This window comes from Macaca thibetana, chromosome 3 (genome assembly GCF_024542745.1).
Source record: "Macaca thibetana thibetana isolate TM-01 chromosome 3, ASM2454274v1, whole genome shotgun sequence".
NCBI lineage: Eukaryota > Metazoa > Chordata > Mammalia > Primates > Cercopithecidae > Macaca > Macaca thibetana.
In genome coordinates, this window is record NC_065580.1 from 47,195,151 (window position 1) to 47,215,548 (window position 20,398).

The window sequence follows — 20,398 nt, forward strand, 5'->3', positions numbered from 1 at the left end:
ATCAAATGAATAAAAAGGATTTTTTAATTGGCCATAGATGTTTTCCTTTTTTTTTTCTTTTTTCTTTTAAAAGAAGTCTAGCTTTTAAAAGAACTGCACATGACTTATTTCTCCATAGTACCCGTTTTCAATCTATTTTGATCTCCCCCTTAAGGCATGCTTAAGCTAAGGTATATGTCATTGGCTTAGTACATATTGATATTCTTTCTGAAACAGGATATGATATAGTATAATACTTGCATAATCAAGATTATGTCTAGACTGGTGAAATTAAAATAGTGACAGAGCAAAAAGGATCTCTTTCTGCAATAGAATACTTTAGGAAACATTGTTTTCCAGAATATTGATGAAATGTACAGATATAGAATTGGATTTTATATCAGTATTAAAGTTAAGGTTTTAATATTGAAAATGCCCTATTGACTTCTGTATTTTAATCTTATTGGTGTCCATCATTTTAGACTGACCAAGATAATGTGAAATTTGCTTTGAATGTTCCTGTAGAGGTAATAATGAGGAGCTTCAAACCTAATTACATCTCAAAAAATATAAAGTAGAACATACTGTCCGTGATATAGGAGAGGGGAAAATGCTCATATTGCTTATGTTTTGTGCTAAAATGTAATCAATAAATACATTAGTAGGTAACTGATTCCTAAGAAACAGACTAAATACCATCCTTAAACCTTAGTAGTTTTGATTAAGTAAAGCTGAGTTCTTAAATCTTTTTGGAGTTTTGTTTGTTTAATAAAATAGTTTGTTTCTCAAGTTTTTTTTTTTTTTGTCTAAGCATGTTTCATTAAAGAAAACTACTGCCTGGGTGCAGTGGCTCAAACCTGTAATCCTAGCACTTTGGGAGTCCACCTGATATCAGGAGTTCAAGACCAGCCTGACTAACATGGTGAAACCCTGTCTCTACTAAAAATGCAAAAATTAGCTGGGCATGGTGGCGCACACCTGTAATCCCAGCTACTCCGGAAGCTGAGGCAGGAGAATTACCTGAACCAGGGAGGTGTAGTTGCAATGAGCTGAGATCGCACCACTGCACTCTATACTGGGCAACAAGAGTGAAACTCCTTCTCGGGAGAAAAAAAAAGGAAAGAAAACTACCAGAGAACAATTTCAAAGACCTCTTTGAAACCTGCTAAATCAAGATTCTGACTTCTTTCATTCCTATTAGCCCAGGAAGGGTATGGAGAAAGTTACCTTAAACTCTTGGGACCAGACTTGACTACTGAGTGGGTGCCCCAGGCAAATGATGGCTTCTCCTTTATCTCAATATTCTAGAAATATTTACTGAATATTTCTCTAGAGAAGAAGAGGAAGTTACCTTATAGCATTCTAGTGGAGTGCTAAGGTTTTGAATTAATACATGGAATAGAATCCTTGCTCAGCCACATACCATCTCTGTGACCTTGAGTAAAATTATTTACTGTTTCTCAGTTTTCCCATCTGTAAAATGGTCATGATAATAGTACCTATTTCCTAAAGGCATAGTGAGGATAAAATGGGATAATTTATGTAAAGTCCTTGGCAGAGTACCTGTCAAATGGTAAATTCCCCAAAATATATTACCTGATAATAGGTTAAAGTATAATTCTTTTGTCCCAAGATGAACTCTTACACATTTCCTTTTCACTGATTTTAAATTTGAAGTAGTCCAGGCCTGGTAGCTCACGCCTGTAATCCCAGCACTTTGGAAGGCCAAGGCAGGAGACTCATCTCAGGTCAGGAGCTCGAAACCAGCCTGGCTAACATAGTGAAACCCCACCTCTACTAAAAAAAAAAAAAAACAAAAATTAGCCAAGTGTGGTGGCACACAGCTGTAGTTCCAGCTATTCAGGAAGCTGAGACAGGAGAATCGCTTGAACCCGGGAGGCAGATGTTGCAGTGAGTCGAGATTGTGCCACTGTACTCTAGCCTGGGTGAAAGAGTGAGACTCTGTGCCCCCAGCCAAAAAAAAAAAAAAAAAAAAAAATTAAAATGATAAATTTGAAATAATAATGAATTTTATTTTACTGTGAAGAGAGCTTACAGTCATTTTCCTTGAATTATAGTACATGATAATTGGATAAGATTAATTTATCTCTGCACCCTCGGTTGTAGCTATCATTCCCAGCCTCTGGTTCGGAATAATATCGCATGTGAACTTTAGCTTCAATTGAGGATACTTACAGCAATTTTTATTCTCTTCATGCATGCCTTATTGGCCATCTGTTTTTGGGGGAAAAATAGAGGTAATAAAAGTGAAAATGGCCCCATAGAAATATGTATTGGCTGCCCTTTCTCGTATGAGAAGTCAGAAATAGGCATAATATAAGTAAAAAGTGAGACAAGCCAGGTAGTTGATTCTATTAAACGTATCTATCTAGACTTAGATCACCAAAGAGAATAAGTGTTCCAAAACAGCCATAAATTCAAATTCATATGCTTCCTTAGAGATCTGTTTATGGTTCTCATATCTCCTCTTATATGTATTTGAATGACAGAACCATTATTTAAGGCAAGGATCGGGTGATAACATGTTCCGAGCCTTTTATTAATGTCCTGTTCTCCGTTTCTCTGCTTGTTCCCTAGACTGAAGCTACACTGACCAAAGCTACAGCATTTTACATTCTGTAGATGTTGGTTGTGTGCTCATTGCCTGAGGCAGCCAACTATTTAATTCTGTCATTGGTACCAGGATATTGAAATTCAGTTAAAATTTGAAGCCCACAGTAGCTGGTAGATTAATTTTTTGTGGATTTATATTTGTTTTATTTTGTTGAACATAAATAGTGTCACACATTACCTTGGATCTAAATGGCATCCATGGCTAGGTGCAATGACTCACGCCTGTAATCCCAGCACACTGGGAGGCCAAGGCAGGCAGATCACCTGAGGCCAGGAGTTCGAGACCAGCCTGGCTAATATGGTGAAATGCTGTCTCTACTAAAAATACAGAAATTAGTCAGGCATGGTGGCATGCACCTGTAATCCCAGATACTCAGGAGACTGAGGTGTGAGAATCTCTTGAATCCAGGAGGCAGAAGTTGCAGTGAGCTGAGATCGCACCACTGTCCTCCAGTCTGGGTGACAGAGTAAGACTCTGTCTCAAAATAATAAAAATAAATAAATAAATAAATAAATAAATGGCATCCATAAGTATTTATTGCTAGAATTCCTGGCTGATCAACAGCATTATTTATGTTTTCATTAAATCTAGGTGGCACTGTATTTTCTTTTTGGTTATATAGATGAGAGGTTTCTGTGTTGCCCAGGCTGGCCTCGAACACCTAGCCTCTCCTCCTTATGCACAAGGACAACAGGCCTGAGCCAGCGCAGCTCCTGGTGGCACTGTATTTTGAAATGCAAGTTCAGTGGGGGTAGTTTGAGATCTTCTGTTCGTTTGTAGACCAAAGAAAATTTAAGTTTCATTTTTGAAATCTCTGCTTGTGTTATAGATTAGAGACTTATAAGACCATAAAATATGAAGCCTTCTAATAGATAGTTAGCACTCAGAATGTCTTTAATGCTAATTAAGTAATGTGACATAAAACATGAAAAAGAAATCTTAGTTACAAACACATGAAACACGTATTTTTCTCTTTTAGTGGATTTATTTCTGCTTTTTGGAATAATGATATTACTGATATAAAATTGTACTCAAGTCTTTCAAAAGTTAATGTCTGTTTGTATATAGGTGCTTTCTGCCTTTGCACTTGCTGTTTTGCCAGTTTCATCAGAAGTGAAGCAAATATTTGTTGTCTTCGGAGCTCTCCTAATTTATATAAAAGCAATGTTGATGTTAAATGAACAACCTAATGTTTAGCTTACCTGTTGTGATGAAGAGTAGTTACAGAGGGATAAATCTTTAACTATTAAATAATTTTCAAATTGTTAAACGGTTTTTCTCTTGTAGTGAGAGATTTTTCTTGAGGCTGAATAGAAACGGGCTTCCCAAAGCCCCTGATAAACCGGAACGACAATGCTCCCTCTTTGTGGTGAGTGGATCTTGTTTCATTCATAAGGCAGATTCATCCAATTATGATTCATGCTATTTAGGAGAAATAAATTACTGTGAGAGAACACAGTGAATTTGCTTTTAAACTTTATGTAAATAACACACAGATTACATTAGTGCCCAGAATTCTGAATATCACCTTCCAGGATTACTTTAATTCCGTTAGTGTATTACTGCTTCTGTTATACTATTACCAAAGTATAACAATGATTGCCGCGCACGGTGCCTCACGCCTATAATCTCAATACTTTGGGAGGCCGAGGCAGGTGGATTATCTGAGGTCAGGAGTTCAATATCAGCCTGGCCAACATGGTGAAACCCCATCTCTACTAAAAAATACAAAAATTAGCCAGGAGTGGCGGCAGGCACCTATAATCCCAGTTACTCAGGAGGCTGAAGCAGGAGAATCACTTGAAACTGGGAGGCAGAGGTTGCAGTGAGCCAATGTCGCACCACTGCACTTCAACCTGGGCAACAAGAGCGAAACTCCATCTCCAAAAACAAAAAACAAAAAACAAAAGCACGCTCGGCAAGATACCTGGTATTTAATATGTGCTTAACAAATGTTTAAAGAATGAATGAGTGAGAGATTTTGAATCAATAATGCCTTCTTCTTTAAAGTATTACTTGGTGTCAATTGACCTAAGGTTGATTGTAATGATATTTTTAGAACAGGATTTAAATCACGTACTTCTGCTACAAACATTCCATTAAGAATGTCTGTGTTCATCTCTTTCTTCTTTTATTTGTGAAAATAAAATGTTCTTCCCTTTAAGTGCAGCTCATGTCTTCCAAAATAACCAAACTTTGTTTGTTTGTAGGATTTGGGTAGCAGTGAGCTAAGAAAGGACATCTATATCACCGTGCACATTATCCGAATCGGTAGGTATAGCACTTGTCAGTGCAGTAGGGGCAAGGAACAGAGAGGAGAAATGCCGAGAGGTTTCTATGTTGTGATTTATTTGCTGTCTGAATTAGAAAGATATCAAAGCCAGATTTGAATCCAAGAATCACAGAAGTTGTGAATTGTCCCCTGACCTTCCCAACCCCACGTATGACCTCCTCACCTACCATAAACAGATTCTGGTCTCTTTTAATATAAGTAATTAAGAAGTTTGTTGTGTTTCATTTTGTTCTGCTAGCCTTCCTAAACATATTTGATTCAAAAATGTTGTGTTTGTCTGTTAAAATTCTAAATTCTATTAGCATAAAATGAATTTTTCAGAGCTGAGTTTCCTATAAGTTAATGAAGGCTTTATAGAAATTGGCTCTATATAAATTTTCCAAAGTGCAGAATGCTTCAGAGCGTTATTCCAGAAGGTGCTTCAAAAAACAGGCTGTGAAATAGTGAATACTAAATGTTTTTTTAACTTATATAATGTCATCAGCTTATTAAAGGGTCTGAGAAGTCCTAAAGGGAAAAATAAATATGCCTGTCTAACTTTGTTGACCCTAGTTTTCCTCAAATTTGATTTGACTATGAATGAAAACAGTTATATAATGTAGCACTTATTAACATCTTGCAGAACCCACTTTGATGTTCTGTGATGAACTTGCTCAATGAAACCAGAATGTGTTCTCTCATTTTTACACATAAAATACCTCTAAAAGCAGGCATTTTATGGCAGAGGAGCTAGGTGAAATGAGGAATGGTGTAACCTACACAGTTTTTCCATTAAGTCTAACCAGTCATTACTGGGAATTTGTTCCCACTTCTTCACTAACTGTACTCCGTTACTAGCCTAGGAATACTTCTGTGAGATAGTAATATCTTGCCATGCAGTCCTGCAAGGTGATTTATTTTTATAGGCTTTGGTTTTATGTATACGATAACTATATTGTGCATTGAGTGAGACTATAAAAAACATGCTTTCATTCCAGCATAGATTTTCTATATGTTTTTTCTCATAAAAATCTACTCTGAAAACCTGTTTTCATTTTATGCTATTTTTGTATTTGAAGAACAGTAGAAATAAAAAACAGATACTTTTTTGTTTTTTTTCTTTTTATAAATGAGTCTATGAAAAAAATTGGAAAGAATCTTTGAAAAGGTTGGAAAAGTTAGAACCCATGCTGCTGTTTTCTTATGAGATAAAGCCTGTCTGTTCTCAGGATGGCAGAGGTAGTTTGTTATTTAATCTGTGTTTGTTTAAATTCAAATGTAATACCAATGGTTAAAGTAAAATATGGTTTTATGTATCTTCGTGTAAACATTGCTAAAATTTTAATATAATATCTGACAGCAGTAAGAGAAAAAGTAAACCACTCTTGTTTTCAGAGATTTCTCAAAGATATCTAGGGGTTTGGGGTGGTAAAAAAAAAAAACATGCAGCAAAGTGAGTATGTGCCCTTCTGGCCCATGGACTTCACTCACTGTGTTATTGCCAAGGAAGCTGCCTCAGTAGTACTGCCCATCACAGGGCAGCCTTTCAAATGCTTGGTGTTTGATTTGTAATTGCACTTTTTATTAACATTGTTATGGTCATTAAGTCATTAAAATGAATGTTGAATCAGAAATTACCTCTCTATCCTTGTCCTCAGTTTTGGGCAAATGAATACTTCTCTAGGATTATTGCAAAAAACTTTTACCAGTTCAACATTTTGAGACCGAAGGAGAAGTGAGATTAAGGTGAAATACACTACGATAGGTTAAGATTTAGTCTGCCAGTTCCCTTGATGGAGTGAAATTGGTGGCAGATTGTTGTCTATCAGAGTGTTAGAAATGCAAAATGCTTGTTCCTCAGTGCCACAAAGAAATAGCACTCAACCGTAAATTTAATTTTCTCAGTAAGGCAATTTTTACTTTCTGCAGAAAGGGTGCCTCTCACAGATGGAACAATGGTGAGAGCACACCTGGACAGGGGAGGGAAAGGAGTTCTTATTCCTGACTCAGGTAGCCCCTACTGCTGTGTTGTTCCCCTATTTGCTAGGGTTGGACTGCACAGTCTAAGCTAGTTCCAATTGACTATGTTGAAAAGAGCAGGAGTACAAGCCAGAGCGTCGGGGTGAGTAGTTTGGCAGGAAGGATGGTTAGGAATGGGTAACTAAAGGTGGCTTAGGTCAGAGCAGGTAATCAGGGGTGACTCAGGTCAAAGCAGGTGACTGGGATGAGTCAGGACAGAGCAGGTGACCAGGGGAACAGATGTGAACTACTGATCAGAACTGGCAGGTAAGTTGTTTACTGAAAATAGAGGCAAGGCGGTGAAGAGAACCAGGAAGTTAAACTTTAAAATGGAGAATCAAAGAATGAGAGAGCTGAACATACTGGCATACTGATTACTTGAAGAGAAACTTGGGGTTCACTATATTTAACAAGGGACACATACTTCTTACAGAATGTCTTTTGTACCTATTTAGTAGGAAAAGCGTATGTTGGCCCTCACTGGCTGCAGAAAGCAAGAGCAATATCACCTCACTTCTGGGAATTTAAGTCCAGCTCTTTAGATAGATGGAGAGGAAAAAAAAAAGAGAGAAATTAATAGTTTTCTGTCTTCCTGCCCATGCCAGGAAGTTCCTTCAACCTCTGTGCCTCCCTTTTGACTTTTGGCTGATTGCTCAGTATTTTTCCCTTCCCCTACTCCTGCTACCTTCCTTCCTACTTAGAGAATGTGCCTAGAAATCTGATAAGCTTTCCCAAAGCCCGGTCAGAACTGTGAATTCTTACTAACTCTAGGGTTGGTGCCGCTGATCGGGCACCAAACCATCTTTTCAGTATAGTAATTAGAATGGTGTCTAAAGCCGTGGCTTAACCTTAAACTTGCATGTTTGAAGACATGAGTCGGGTGGAGGTTTGGCAGATAAGCTTCCCAGTGGTCACAAGTGACAGAATCCTCATTGGAGAGTCTTAAGTAACCACTTAGGACTCTGTCTCTGTGAGAGCTACACTTCTCCCATCAACCTTATTCCCTTATTTTGCCATTCCATCTCTCCCCTACAATTTTTTTCTTAGTGCAGCTTTAGATGAAGGGGTTGTTTAAAAACAAACAAAAAAAGGATTGAAATGTGTGCATGCCCTTGTGTAAACTGTAGGAGCTAGCAGAGTCATTAGGAATAATCTTGTTCACAGTTTCTAAGTTTCTTTTTTACTAAGGAGCTAAATAACTTTGAAGCGCTCCACTCAGAAATCTTATCCCTTTGTCATCTTGCATTTACAAGGAAATGGTTAAGAAAAAAGCATGTTTTGGCTGGGTGTGGTGGCTCATGCCTGTAATACCAGCACTTTGGGAGGCTGATGTGGGTGGATCACTTGAGGTCAGGAGTTCAAGACCAGTCTGACCAATATGGTGAAACTCTGTCTCTACTAAAAATACAAAAATTAGTCAGGCATGGTGGCGCATGCCTGTAATCCCAGCTACTCAGGAGGCTGAGGCAGGAGAATTTCATGAACCCAGGAGATGGAGGTTGCAGTGAGCCAAGATCGCACCACTGCACTCCAACCTGGGTGACAAAGCATGACTCCATCTCAAATTAAAAAAAAAAAAAAAAAAGCATGTTTTAAACCATGATATTGATAAAGACTGGCATACATATTAATATTTCATCCTAATACATTCTGTAATATTCAAGATAGAGATAAATTGACACCTTTTTTTTTTTCATTTAAAAAAGGGACCAAAGTTTTAAATTTGTTTAAATCAGTTGTGTAAGTAAAAGTAGGATTGGTTGATAATTAAATTCAAGTATGACATAAAGTGTTCAATTTTCAGGCAGCATTTATATTAAAATTATGTAGAGTGAAATCTGGCCACACATATGGCGTCAGGTCATGAAAACCTGATATTTTGAATTCTTACATTTTGCACATCTGAAAAGCAACTAGCTTATTTTGGCCATTTTTTAGTTTTGATTCTAACTGATAAAGTAAGAGGTTTTCAGGCTGTGTTTCCCTGAAAGTGACATCTTGCAGAGGTAGTTTTCCTTTACTACTGTCAAATGAAAGCCAAATTGGATATTGTCATCCCATTTTTTTCCTACTTAACATTGGATTTTGGAATTGCTGGAGATATCTTGATGTGCTATAGGAGAATTTTGCTCAGATAGGAACAATTTATGGCTCTGTTGAAAAGCATCTAGGCACAAATTTGCAGATTTTTAAAGTCATTTTTTCCCACATTAACTTGTTATATTTCAACTTCAGTGTACTTTTTGCTTTTTGTCTTCAAAATAATCCACCGATAATTAAATACCAACAATAAATTAAAACAATATATTGATAACATTTTTAAACATGTAACAATTTAAACAAGTTAAAACGTTACAACAGTTAAAACCATTTTGGTGATAACTGAGTTCTGAACAGCTGAGAACTGAGTCAGGAGCATGCACATTTGATCACCTGTGCTCACTTGCCATGCTTCAGACAACCTCAAACTACTCTAGTCACAGGTGAAATTTTTGAAATCGTTTTTTTGAATATGTAATTTGTTTAAAAATAGAAAATGGAAGAGTCACCGTTACTGCCTTCAGTGACATGAACTTCCTGGGATGCCTTCACGAATCTCAGGGGCCAGGGGATGGTTCCCAAACATGGGATCTGTTCTCATCTTTGTGTTTTATAGATGGCAACTGATGCCCAGAATTTCAGCTGCTTACCCAAAGTCACACAGCTAGGTGATTGGAGAGGAGAATCCAGAACTGAAGTAATATCTTCTGTTATGCCCAACCTGGGTGCTCTTTATTGCCCAGTTACATTTCATATGGCCTATCTTATAGCTGTATGTTTCTCTAGCTCAGATGCATCTAATCAAATGGCTCCATGGGTAATGCTTGCTCTTTAATTGAACAGGTCGAATGGGAGCAGGAGAAAAAAAGAATGCCTGTAGTGTCCAGTACCGACGACCCTTTGGCTGTGCAGTTCTCAGCATCGCTGACCTGCTAACGGGAGAGACAAAGGATGACCTCATTCTGAAAGTGTACATGTAAGAAACATGCACATGGTGGAGGCTGGGGTGGGTACAGGGGTGCATGTGGGTCCTACTTGGGCAAATGCTACTTTATGTGGGTAGAGAAGAACAATGGATGGTTTATGAACCATTCCTCAAAAACCCAGTAATCTGTAGATTTGTTGCAAGTGAGCCCACAAGCCACAATTTGCCAGTCAGGAGAATTACTGAATCAAGAACCAATGAGTACAGACAGTTTACCAGTTAGGTAGACCATCTACTATGTGGGATACCACCTTTGAATTTATAAACCTAGCACGTCTTTACCTTCAGACAGTCAGTGTGTTCTTGGAAAGTGAAAGTGCTTTTTGAAGTAAATTAATTAGAATTGGGAAAGGGAAGCCCAGATGACTTCCATCCTACTCTAGGTGTTAGTTTGCTGGGCCTGCCATAACAAAGTACCACAAACTACGTGGCTTAACCCATTTATGCCTGAGGTTGCAATTTTTAAAAATTTTTGCAATCACACCTTGGCGATGACCTTGAGCAGTAGGATATAAATAACTCCACATGCTTAGCATTCTAATAATGGAATGCTAGGCATAAATAGATTTTTTTTGGTTTTTTTGAGACCAAGTCTTGTTCTGTTGCCCGGGCTGGAGTACAGTGATATGATCTCAGCTCACTGCAAGCTCCGCCTCCTGGGTTCATGCCATTCTCCTGCCCCAGCCTCCCGAGTAGCTGGAACTACGGATGCTCGCCACCATGCCTGGCTAATTTTTTGTATTTTTAGTAGAGACAAGGTTTCACCGTGTTGGCCAGGATAGTCTCCATCACCTCGTGATCCGCCCGCCTCAGCCTTCCAAAGTGCTGGGATTACAGGCGTGAGCTACCGCGCCTGGCCTATAAATAGATTTTAAACAGTAGAAATGTGTTGTCTTACAGTTCCCAGATCAAGGTATTAGTGTAGTTGGCTCCTTCTGAGGGCTGTGAGGGCTAATCTGCTCTGTGCCTCTCTTCCTGCCTCTGGTGCTTTGCTGGCAGTCCTTGGGGGTCCATGGCTTGTAGACGCATCACTCTGATCTCTGCCTTCATCTTCACATGGTGTTGATGGCTTTCTCTGGGTCCAATCCCCCACCCCACCCCTTCCCCCCCTTTTTTTCTTTTTTTTTTTTTTTTTTTGAGTCAGAGTCTCACTCTGTCACTCAGGCTGGAGTGTAGTGGAGCAATCTCGGCTCACTGCAACCTCTGCCTCCCAGGTTCAAGAGATTCTCCTGCCTCAGCCTCCTGAGTAGCTAGGATTACAGGCGCATGCCACCATGCCCAAGTACAAATTTCTCCTTTTTATAAAGATACAGTCATATTAGAGTGTGGTTCACCCTGATAACCTTCTTATATGAGTACCTCAGTAAAGACCCTCTTTCAAATAAGGTCATATTCTGAGGTACTGGGGGTTAGGACTTCAACATTACCTTTGTTGGGGGATACAGTTTAACCCATGGTTCTCTACTAAGAAAGTCACTTGATATATTCCAAATCCTAAGTTAAGCGATTTTTTTAAATGCACATGGGTTTGGCCCACACCACCGTGCCACCTCCCCACAGGCTTGGACATTAAGACCTGATATACAGCAACATCTTCAGAGCAGACTCAATAGGGTTTCCACACTCCTGGTTTGAGGGACCACATCCTTGACTACCTCCATTAGTGAACTGGCTTTCGTATTCCGTTCTGGAGGTTGTGTTAATATACCTGATATGTGCCAGTAGATTTTTCATAGGTGATGGTAACACAGGTGGCCCACTGCCTGTGGGACATACACTTAAAATTGCCTTTTTGACCTCTGCTGCAGGGTTTCATGGATTTTTCTACTCTCCATCCAATGGAACCTATGTAACACATTTAATAATTCATTGACAAAGATTTATCTGTAGTCTATGGTTTAGGACCGGAAACTCTCTTCATCCCTCTTAAAAAGTAAAATGCCTGTGATGTTGACGTTAAACTTGACAACTTTTGGTGAAATTAGTGGGTGGTAAAAGTTGCTACTCTTTTTATCATGTAGCAACCCTCAATTTCAGTGGTTAAGCTTAAATCCGTGATGCCCTTCTTTCCGTACTCAACTGGTGGTCATAAAACGTAATTTATTTGAAATACTAATGACTGTTAATAACCACCCTTTACTGTGTGCACAGTATGTGTGAGGAACTGTATTAAGCACTTAGCATGTGTCATATCCTTTTGTCCTCACAACAAACCCATGAAGCAGACAGATGCTCCTAGCTCAGTTTTACACATAGGGGAACGAGAGTTAAATAACTTGCCCCATATTGCCTAGCTAATAAGGAAAGGAAGCAGATTTGAGGTCAGGACTGTCTTGCTCAAGCACCTGAGCTCTCCAGTTAATAGTATGTATTTTTCCAGGTGTTATTTCACACCATAGTCTACTAAGGTGATGATGCTGCTGTTATGTGGCTTTTGGAGCAAACTGAAATTCCTCACAACACACTCTCATCATTTCTTAAAGTAGTCTTTCCAGGTGTGAGTAGCAAGTATTGTATTTATCCTGCCACTGGGAAAACAGAGGGATGGACAGTCCCATCCTCACCCTTGATTATGCAGCCAGCGGAACAAGACCCATGCATTCCAGCCCTGCCAATGGGAGACAGTCACACTTGTGAAGACAAATTGTTCTGCTGTGTGTGTGTGTGTGTGTGTGTGTGTGTGTGTGTGTTTTATTGTGTGCTTTTCCATAAGCATCAAATAAGGTTTTAGGTAATTTTTAATAGAAGATAAATTCCTGAAAAATGCCCATTCAGCAAATGATGATGCTGTTTCAAGACTAATACTAACCAGTCAAAACAGTCACTGTAGATTAGGAAGAAACTATGAATTTAGTCAAACATGGGAAAGTGCCTGTTAGAAACAATTTGAGAGAAATTTCTATTTGTTAAGATGACTGAACCCCCAGCCCCTCTGGGACTCAAATAAAGAACAGTAGCAAATGCCTGCCTAAGCCTGGAAGATATTTTAGTCACGTACTTCAGAAGCCTTTTTTTTTTTTTTTTTGAGTTTTGAGTTTTGTGGGTTAAAAGCATGAATTCTGGAATCACTTAACCATCTAATAGGAAGCAAGCCATCTTTCTTTCTTCCCCACTGGGCTGAAATAAGAAAACTGGAGGCAGAATGTGCTAAATGGCAATTTGGTGTCTTACAACTGGACAGGTGGGATGGTTTCATTCCATCTTAATTTTCCAGCCCTCTAAGATTCGGTGTTCATTTTGGTATCCCACTGTTAACTGGCTCAAAAATCACCTCCATCATGTTCATCCTGCAAAATCCTGTGGCGATAAAATAGATAAATATGAAAGCAAATAATTGTGAATTATCTGCCTCAGACTTGATCACTAGGAAACAGAACCTGTACTGTGGGAGATTTTGATTGATAGTGTACAGAATCTTGATGTTCAGGCCTCTTGGGAGGACGCATTCATGGCTAATAAAGTAGTGAATTTTCACATATGTTCAGATGAAGGAAGTTTTCCCTAGCCAATCTGGGAAAGTAGTGGCAGTAAGGATGGATAGCAGAACCACATGCTTATAAATCATTATGAGTTACCAGGCAGAGGGACATCCATCCATCCAGCCAGCCAGCCAGCCAGCCATCCATCCATTCATACCACTGACAGTTTTTAAGCATCCGCAGCATTCAAAGTACTAAAGGAAACTCTGATATCAGCCAGTCCTAGATCCAGTCCTCAAGAACCTTAACAGTCTCCCAGGTGAAGTACACCATGTAAACAAAGATAACATGACCTAATGAGTGATAAAAGCTAAGAGAAAGAGTTACCGATTGCTGTGAAAAGACGGAGAGATGCCCCTTGTGGAAGATCTGAAAGAGTAATTTTATTATTCTTTGGTAAATCCTGCCAGTCTTTTGCCAATACAAGCTGTGTTAATGTCAATTTCATTTTGCTTAATTTGCTGCATTTTGATGCTGGGCAAACCTGGTAATATTACAGTAAGCAGAGACTTGCTACTGAGAACTAATTTACTGAGCATTTATTATATGCCAGGAATTACCCTAAGCCCATGTTTATTTAAAGTTCTAGTATATTATCCGTGTTTCATAGAAGGGGAAATTAAGACAAGAGTAAATAAACTCACCTAAAGAACATAGCTTGGTTAATAGTGAGAATTTGAATCTGGGGAGTTGAACTCAGTTGGGGCTGCCTTCCCCTGTATGCATTGTTCTCTGAGATTTCTGTCTGTTTTGGGGCCACTTGTAATCTGTGAGTTGTTAATCCCAGCTGCTTCTGTCAGGAGGTAGGTGCTCAGGCATTACCAGATACGGGCATTCTTTCTCATCCTGGGACAACCATGCTAAAACTGACAATCAGTTGCAGCAGGTTGATGGGGACTCCAAGGAAGTACATTATAGTGGTTATAATGAAAAGGGCAGGTGTACTATGAGGGTCACTGCTTGATTGCATGCATCATTAAAGCTTAACAGAGTGTTAATGTTTTCATAGGTGTAACACAGAGAGTGAGTGGTACCAAATCCATGAGAACATCATCAAAAAGCTGAATGCACGTTATAACTTGACTGGCTCCAATGCAGGTGAGTGTATGGGCTGGCTGACTTTCCCCACACTTTTCATTCCAAGCCCTTTTTTTAATTTGTCTGTGTGGGAAGGAAATTATCAGCCCTTTGTTTTTCTCTCTGTTCACTCCCTAACTTTAAAAATGCTCAATGAACATTCTGGTACATCTTCCTATGCTATGATAGGCTTGTACTTATAACTCCCTATAAAAAATGTATTCCATTCTTGTTGAAAAGAAAAAGATGATCTAAATTTGCTCTTTGGTACCACACCTTCATACCTCTAAGTCGTTATTGAAAGCTGAAAATCGGCCTGGCATGGTGGCTCATGCCTGTAATCCCAGCACTTTGGGAGGCCGAGATGAGTAGATCACCTGAGGTCAGGAGTTCAAGACCAGCCTTGCCAACATAGTGAAACCCCGTCTCTACTAAAAATACAAAATATTAGCCTGGCATGGTGGCAGATGCCTGTAATTCCAGCTACTTGGGAGGTAGAGGAAGGAGAATTGCTTGAACCGGGAGGCGGATGTTGCAGTGAGCCGATATCACGCCACTGCACTCCAGCCTGTGTGACAGAGTAAGACTCTGTCTCAAAAAAAAAAAAAAAAAAGAAAGCTAAAAATTGCATGACAAATACGATGCTTGGATTTGTGACTATTCTGTGGAAATAAGTTTGATAAATAGCAATTTTTAGTGAGGTCCAATAAAAACATGCTTTATGACTGGGCGCGGTGGTTCACGCCTATAATCCCAGCACTTTGGGAGACCAAGGCGGGCAGATCATGAGGTCAGGAGATCAAGACCATCCTGGCTAACACAGTGAAACCTCGTCTCTGCTAAAAAAAAAAATACAAAAAATTAGCCGGGCATGGTGGTAGGCACTTGTAGTCCCAGCTACTCGGGAGGCTGAGGCAGGCGAATGGCATGAACCCTGAAGGCGGAGCTTGCAGTGAGCCAAGGTTGCGCCACTGAATTCCAGCCCGAATGACAGAGCAAGACACCGTTTCAAAAAAAAAGCAAAAAACAAACAACACCACCAAAAAAAAAAAAAACGTGCTTCGGTGCCTATGGCTGGCTTTGAGCTTCGACATTATTGACAAACATACAGGTTCACACATTGAAGTTGGCTAAAAAGGAAAGTGATGCTGACTGCAGTGGCATGTGAAGAAAAATGTGTGTGTGCTTGTTCAGAGAGGAACTGAAATATTATATACCACTATAAATCATATGAGGTACACAGTACTGTACTAGTAACATATAGTATATACTATATTATATAGCATATATAGATTGCATAGCATATATAATGACATCTTTAGGTTTGGTCAGTGACAAAAACTTGGTGAATATTGTTTGTTCTTATCCACCGTTCAGACCCACATTGAAGCAAAACAAAGTATGCAGTCATGTGCTTTGATTGACATAAAAAAACTTCAAATTAAGTAAGCTGTTTCTTGAACTGAATGCGTTGTTTTTTAAGACTGATTTTTAAAAGCACCTTGAATGTAGATATTTTTGTTGCAGTCCAAATCACCTGGCAATTAGGAAAACTGGAATTTAAATTCAAACCACTTTTTTTTTTCAGACCCTTGCACATCTTGCTAGACCAAACTGACCCGCAAAGAGAAAATCACTGTAGACAGAGCTTTGTCGTTCAGTTCAGTGAGAGCCATAAGTACCTCCAACTCATACATGTGGCAATGCTTCAGACTGTAATAAGTGGTGAGGTCAGTTTTCTCCTCCTTCTCCCAAGAGTTGGAGAGATAACTTGAGTTTTATTTGATGCAGATGGCCCTTTGCTTTGGACAAAGTCCTGCATCTACCACTAAACAAACAAGACACTCGGAGTACTTAATATTGAGGGCAGAGTCTCTAAAAGACTCACAGGAGACAGGAGAAATGAAGTACAACATGGAACTACTACATATGCTTGTCTTCTCTTTTCCCACAAAACAATTATAATTCTCGGCCGGGTGCAGTGGCTCATGTCTATAATCACAGCACTTTGGGAGGCCAAGGCGGGTGGATTGTAAGGTCAGGAGATTGAGATGATCCTGGCCAGCATGGTGAAACCCCTGTCTCTACTAAAAATACAGAAAATTAGCTGGGTGTGGTGGCGCGTGCCTGTAATCCCAGCTACTCCGGAGACTGAGGCAGGAGAATCGCTTGAACCAGGGAGTCGGAGGTTGCAGTGAGCCAAGATCGCACCACTGCACTCCAGCCTGGCGACACAGAGAGACACCATCTAAAATAAATATATATATGTGTGTGTGTGTGTGTGTATATATATATATATACACACACACACATATATATACTTCTCCTGATTGTCTATGGATAAAATGGTTTAATTTCAATACCCCCTCAGTAAGATGGTAGAGCTGCTGTTTTTTAGAGAACATATCTTGTGGAATTCATTGGTAGACTTTCAGCCAAATGCAGTTCTACTCTAAACCTTCTGGTGTTTCTTGATACCAGTAACCATCATTTTGTCATTAAATTTACCCTAGACCTGTGCTGTCTAATTCAGGAGGCAGCAGCCATATGTTGCTATTGACAGTTAGATACGAACCTAGTATACCACTAGAATTGAGATATGCTGTAATTGTAAAGAACACACCAGATTTTGAAGACTTGGCCCAATAAGAAGAATGTAAAATATCCCGTCAATAATTTTCAAATTGATTGCATGTTGAAATGATAACATTTTGGATATATTGAGATAAATAAAATATGCTATTAATTTTTTTCTTTTTTTCTTTTTTGACATAGTTACTAGGGAAAGTTAAATTTCATTCATGATTCACATTATACTTCTGAGTCAGTGCTACTCCAGACTCTGTTTAAAGGCTAGCATTTTTTTAATTTATATGGATCACAAACAAATCCATTATGCCCTGCTCCTTTCTTTCTGCCTATTAACTGTGAATAGAAGAGTTGGTAACCGTTGTGTATCTTGTTCTTTCTCCCTATGAGTCCTGTTAATTTGCTTGCATTTGCCCTCTATATGAATAAACAAATCCCAAACTAATCCTGACCTTCTGACTTGTAGTCCCTGAGCTTCCTACCATCATAGATGTGGTCTTGACCCACCACAATATGTTGAACTGTTGGCTACATGCCTTTCCCAACTCCTTTTCATCTCCCAGCCCTTTCCCACTTCACATATGCCTCATGCGGAACAACATTCATCTGTTATTAGGTTGTTTGAATATATCATTGTCCAAACCCTGAGGTGATACCCTATTGCCTCTTGAATCTTGGTGAAGTTCTCAATGATAGGCTTTGATTTATATCTCTAGATAGACCCTAACATAAGTGATCCTGTATCCTTAAGACCTGTGTTAGAGGTCAGGATTCCAGTTAAACCAAACCACAAATTTCCTTCTGCTTATAGACAGGAGTCATCTCTTAGAGAGTATAGTGTAGTATTGAGCTATTTCTCTGCAAGCAGGATATCCTAGGTTTGAATCCTCTAAGGGATATCGGGAAGATTAAAAGAAAAAAATGTATGCAAAGCACTTACCATAGGACTTCATACATGGTAACGTGTTTAGTGTTAGCTATTATTGTTTACCCACTTTAAAGCCACTATCTGGAATATTCTATCCTTACCTCTTAAGTTGTCTGTTTTCGTTGTTTCAAAATGGATCCTGATTTAATCTCCTTAATGAAGACTTTTAGAATAACACAATTGGATTATTGATATGTTGGATCATTGAACCAACCCCTTCTACACTGTTTCCTTCATCTCCTCTCTGCTGATTTGATTGCTAATATCTCTTCCTGGTTTCTTTTAACTTAATTGTTGGCCTTCTGATTAACTTCAGGAAGGAAGGGAAGCACATTCTGTTTCCTTGGCCAGTTCCTCCGATGCTTAGATGTGTCCACATGTTCCATGTGCTTTGTCAACTTTACTAGCTCCTTATTCTTACTGGAATCCTGAGTGAAACCCTACCAGAAAGTGATATCCAAACCACCCTTTCCCATGAGTCATACCTTTTCTATTTACAGCCTTTGTACTGAAATGAAAAGCTATGTGTTGTAGCCTTTGCAAAGAATGAAAGAAACCATTGTACCATAAAGCCTTGTAAAAAGGGTTCCCCTTCCTTTGGCAAGATCCATTCCCATTTTGCAGCCTACCGTGATGCTCAGATTCCTAGGCAACCAAATGTATGCTCTTTATACCTGGCTTCTGCTACAAAGCCCTGTCTGCTCTCCTGTCCTTGTGACCTCAGCCCTTCTCTGCCCTTCTCTCTTAACCTTGAGGCCCAGCCAGGCCCACACAGCCTGCATCTATCTGCCATTTCTCTGGTCTCTCTCTCTGATCCTTTCTAGCCTCTCTCAAGCTGAGGCAAACCCAGCCCTAAGCCTCTTCACTCTAAAATTCTGCTCCAGAGAGTGGAAGCTCAGGAAGAAGCCTAAAAACTATTTTAAAGAAAAGCAAAACTTATACTCCTTCCCACCAAAGCTTCCACTCTTCAGTCTAGGTAGATCATTGTTCTGTATCCCCTTGATCTATACCCTTGGTTGAGGAATGGAAGTTCTGTGGCCAGCAGATAGGGATTCCAGAGCTGTTCAGCTTCATTATTGAACGGGAGGCACATTAATGGCTTACTTCAAGATAGTGGGAGAAGCAAGAGCACAAGAAATTGAAGAGGGAAATTAGGGTGCCTAATGTTTAAGCTGTCACAGCAGTTAGATAATGTTGACTTCGGCTGTTTTCTTTCTGGGCCACAGAATTGTTGATTAAATGGAAGCCGTGCACTCAAATGTTTTCAAAAGAATTGAGTTCACTCTAAAAAGTGCTGTTTTTCCCCACTTTCTCCTGCTATTCCTCAGTCATTGGCACTAAAAAAAAAGAGAAAAAAACACAGCTTTGAAATTGGTTTTGGAAACAAATTCTGCCAGCTAATTTCCAGGCCCTTTATGCTTCATTGATGTCCTCCTAGCTATTGGAGTTGTAATCTTGTCTGGTTAATAAAGGGATTCATCTAGTTAACTGGGTTTTTTTCCCCTCTAACCTAAGACTTACGTTGCAAAGGTACATTAACCACTATCTTAGTTGAGTTTAGAAACTGGGAGAAAATTGCAAGTGATCCGTTTAACTTTTTAAGATTTTTTTAAAAAATTGAATTACTGTATCTCCATGGTTAGATTTAGTTAGGTTGAGTAGTTTGAAATCTCCAAAGTTGTGCTATTTTATGAATTTTAAATCCAAAGGCAATGTTGTGAGAATTTGAAATTCTAAAAATATTCATTAATGTGAGCCTGGTTTAGGTTTGTTGAGCAAATGGTTATTATAAATGTCACCTCTGATAGACAGCAGTTGAATTATAGGAATGTGAAATTGGACTGAGCCAATATGATTTACTGAGGCAAATTAAGTTCTACGTATTGAAACAGTGTGTAAAAATCATTGACAATGGTTCAGTATGTCCTAAGAGAAACTTCAAAGTCTTTTCATATTATCTATGTATTTTTGAAATATTTTCTATAGTTTGCACATATAGCTTACAATTAGAAGAAATCCTATTTGCTATTCAGGTAAGTTTCTAGAGTCTTTATTTTATCTTAGATGAGTGTACATGGTTGTATTCCTGCCAGCTATACTTTTTAACCCCCACAGAAAGTTAAAAGGAATTACCTAGATAAGGAGACCACAATATATAGCGAGAGCAGTTTAACTCTATTCAGGAAATATATGGTGTTCTTTATTTGGCTGAGGTGAAAGGAGGCTTTTTGAGAGTGTTAGGTTGCATTTTGGGGTCCACACTTACCAATGTAGTCATTTTATTCAGTGTTACCAAGTTGGTATAATTCGTAAGAATTTGATCAGTGCACCTGATTTTTGAACATTGAATTTGCTTTCTAGTATCATTAAAGCAAAAGTAGTACTTATTGGCACC

At 39.0% G+C, this 20,398-nt stretch overlaps 1 protein-coding gene across 6 annotated transcripts in view; it reads left to right on the forward strand.

Moving 5' to 3' along the window:
- The window catches only part of DOCK4 (dedicator of cytokinesis 4), a 475,353-nt gene that overhangs the window by 248,097 nt on the left and 206,858 nt on the right, over window positions 1–20,398 (forward strand). For all 6 annotated transcript variants that reach the window (XM_050782626.1, XM_050782628.1, XM_050782623.1 and 3 more), the window contains exons 9-12: window positions 3,902–3,983; window positions 4,825–4,885; window positions 9,789–9,921; window positions 14,419–14,507. In XM_050782626.1, coding sequence (XP_050638583.1) covers window positions 3,902–3,983; window positions 4,825–4,885; window positions 9,789–9,921; window positions 14,419–14,507 — 365 coding nt within the window. The remainder of the gene's footprint in view (window positions 1–3,901; window positions 3,984–4,824; window positions 4,886–9,788; window positions 9,922–14,418; window positions 14,508–20,398) is intronic.